At 41.7% G+C, this 2,202-nt stretch overlaps 1 protein-coding gene across 1 annotated transcript in view; it reads left to right on the top strand.

Moving 5' to 3' along the window:
- The first annotated feature begins 244 nt into the window (after nucleotides 1-244).
- The window catches only part of LOC112070093 (shiftless antiviral inhibitor of ribosomal frameshifting protein homolog), a 6,494-nt gene continuing 4,536 nt past the window's right edge, over nucleotides 245-2,202 (top strand). Inside the window, exons 1-5 of the mRNA XM_070438833.1 lie at nucleotides 245-526; nucleotides 1,202-1,251; nucleotides 1,418-1,477; nucleotides 1,810-1,851; nucleotides 1,994-2,152. Coding sequence (XP_070294934.1) covers nucleotides 295-526; nucleotides 1,202-1,251; nucleotides 1,418-1,477; nucleotides 1,810-1,851; nucleotides 1,994-2,152 — 543 coding nt within the window. The 5' untranslated portion in view covers nucleotides 245-294. The remainder of the gene's footprint in view (nucleotides 527-1,201; nucleotides 1,252-1,417; nucleotides 1,478-1,809; nucleotides 1,852-1,993; nucleotides 2,153-2,202) is intronic.

The following is a 2,202-nucleotide window of genomic DNA, read 5'->3' as shown; positions in this document are numbered from 1 at the left end:
TATTGTAGTCCTACGGGTCCAATGTCCAATTTGTGTTTTGGTCGATGTGAAACTTTTAACGTTGGATAAGAATAGTGTTTTTTATCACATTTCTCATACGTTTAGCCTAAGCCTAAATAACGTCATCAAACACTATAGAGTTATTACACTTTATAAGTAGGCCTATGTGGTTAGAGAGGACAGGGCAAGAGCAGTRTGTTTCATTGTGCGTTGTGTTGTGATCTGTTTTTGAATAAACCATGACCTTAGGCTGCATTTGCATTTGTTGCAATGTTCTGTCGATCTTCCTGTTGAATGTGCCCGATCTTCTATTTGATTTACAACATGATTGAGTGCATCCTGTTTATTTTAGATTATTATTGTCCTTTTCTTATTTGTCTGTTAACTCAGCTGGAGAAAAGTGTCAGGCGGTTCAGGGAGACATTCCATGGAAAGATAGCTGTGGAAAAGGCAACCTTACTGATGAGACGCTATGCCAACAACCATCAAATGGTCACCTGGGCAGTTATACTGAAGAAAGGCAACGGTAAAGAAATGGTTTACAGTAAATGCAAACCCCAGTCATACCACCATAGGAAACCCTATGGAGTGTTTTCCAATACACTGGGTCCTGTAATAAAAAGCTTKTTCAATGGGGATTCTCCGTTAAATGTGCCCCTTAGTCAGAACTATGATTCATCTGTCCTGGAAACTATCCCTTAAAGTGGCAATTTGCAGTTGCTACATCCATTTGTTGGACTTATGCATTTATGATATGTACCCATTGATTCTTGAAGAATATAACTTATAAATGCCTCATGAGCTTAGTTCAACTGTCGTAACCCATCAGAACCCAAAATATAAGCTAGTTTTACTCCATTGTTTGTAAACAAAGTAAATGTAAACAAATGCTATATAGCCTCAAAACATGGTTAAAACTATAATTTTTATATCATGGATGGTCAGTCCTTGCAGCCACAGCTCTGTGTATACATTTAAAAGTGGCTACATTTCTCCAGCCCCATCCCTACATTATTTACAGAAACAGGGGCGGGGAAGCCTCTTTGTTATTGTTTCAGCTGCTGATTGCCTCTTTAACCTCTCTATTCAGACATGATCTCTGGTGGTTTAACAACCATACCTATTTTATTTGCGTTAAAGGGTTGGCCATGTTGACAATCTAATCTCTGATTCTTCCTCTTTCTCTACTCTTGCCGTGCAGAGCTGGATGATGAGGACAGAAAATGCTTAGAGACGGATCAGGCTGTCAAGGTTACATTAATAAATGCCATACTATTCTCTGTCGCATTATGTGTGTCTCTTTGGCTTAGGGGTGTATCCAGGAGGGTCTGTATTTCTTTGAACATGTGGTCTTTGTGGTCATAAACATGATAGTTCAGTTGTACACTGACCCTTGACCCACCTCTCTCTCTTTCAGAATGTGGTGCAGAGACTCACAGCTGAGGACAGGGAACCTCTGGTCCCTCCTGCACAACAGGTACAACACAGTCACGGTGTTAGTTAGTCCYTTTTCATTGGGTTAAAGAGTCAATRTTCCTCAGAAGACATCTGGATTTCAGGCATTTCAGCATAATGCAAAAATCTCTGTTGATGTTGAAGTTCCGTATTCCATAACCATATTGGTAATGGTTAATAACACGTTGGGAATAGATTTGTGAGCTATTATAACAACATTGTTCAAGGGCTGAAAGAGGGAATAAAACTCCTATCATATTACATTGGTCCTATATCCAATCTGATAATCAGGTTGGTAAATTGGTTGCCTTGACTATTTCTAATTCTATGACTTACATTTTGTCTTCCCTACAGCACCGAGGAAGCAGACAGCCTGAAGACGATAATGATATCAAGGTCAGTCATCCACAGGCTATTTTCCGACTTTACTGGTGGGGAAAGAGATGAAGGGTTAAGTGGATGGCTAACTGAAAGGTGTGTGTGCGCATGAGTGCGTCCCTGCCTTTATGTGTGTGGCTCGTGTGTGTTGAGTCTTCAGGAGCTGGGAGAGCGTCTGCGGGTCCTGCCTCTCACTGAGAAGAACAAGAGAATGTTTGATAATGCCCAGCGCCACCTCACCCCCTCTGTCCTGCACCAGTTTGCCTGYCAGACCTGTGACAAGGACTGGTGGCGTCGGGTGCCCCAGAGGAAGAGGGTAATGCTCTTCCATACATACCCACCTGGTATCCACCGTGGTCTTCACACATT

Source organism: Salvelinus sp. IW2-2015, unplaced genomic scaffold (genome assembly GCF_002910315.2).
Source record: "Salvelinus sp. IW2-2015 unplaced genomic scaffold, ASM291031v2 Un_scaffold1216, whole genome shotgun sequence".
NCBI classification, from domain to species: domain Eukaryota; kingdom Metazoa; phylum Chordata; class Actinopteri; order Salmoniformes; family Salmonidae; genus Salvelinus; species Salvelinus sp. IW2-2015.
This window is presented reverse-complemented; position numbering and strand designations above follow the sequence as displayed.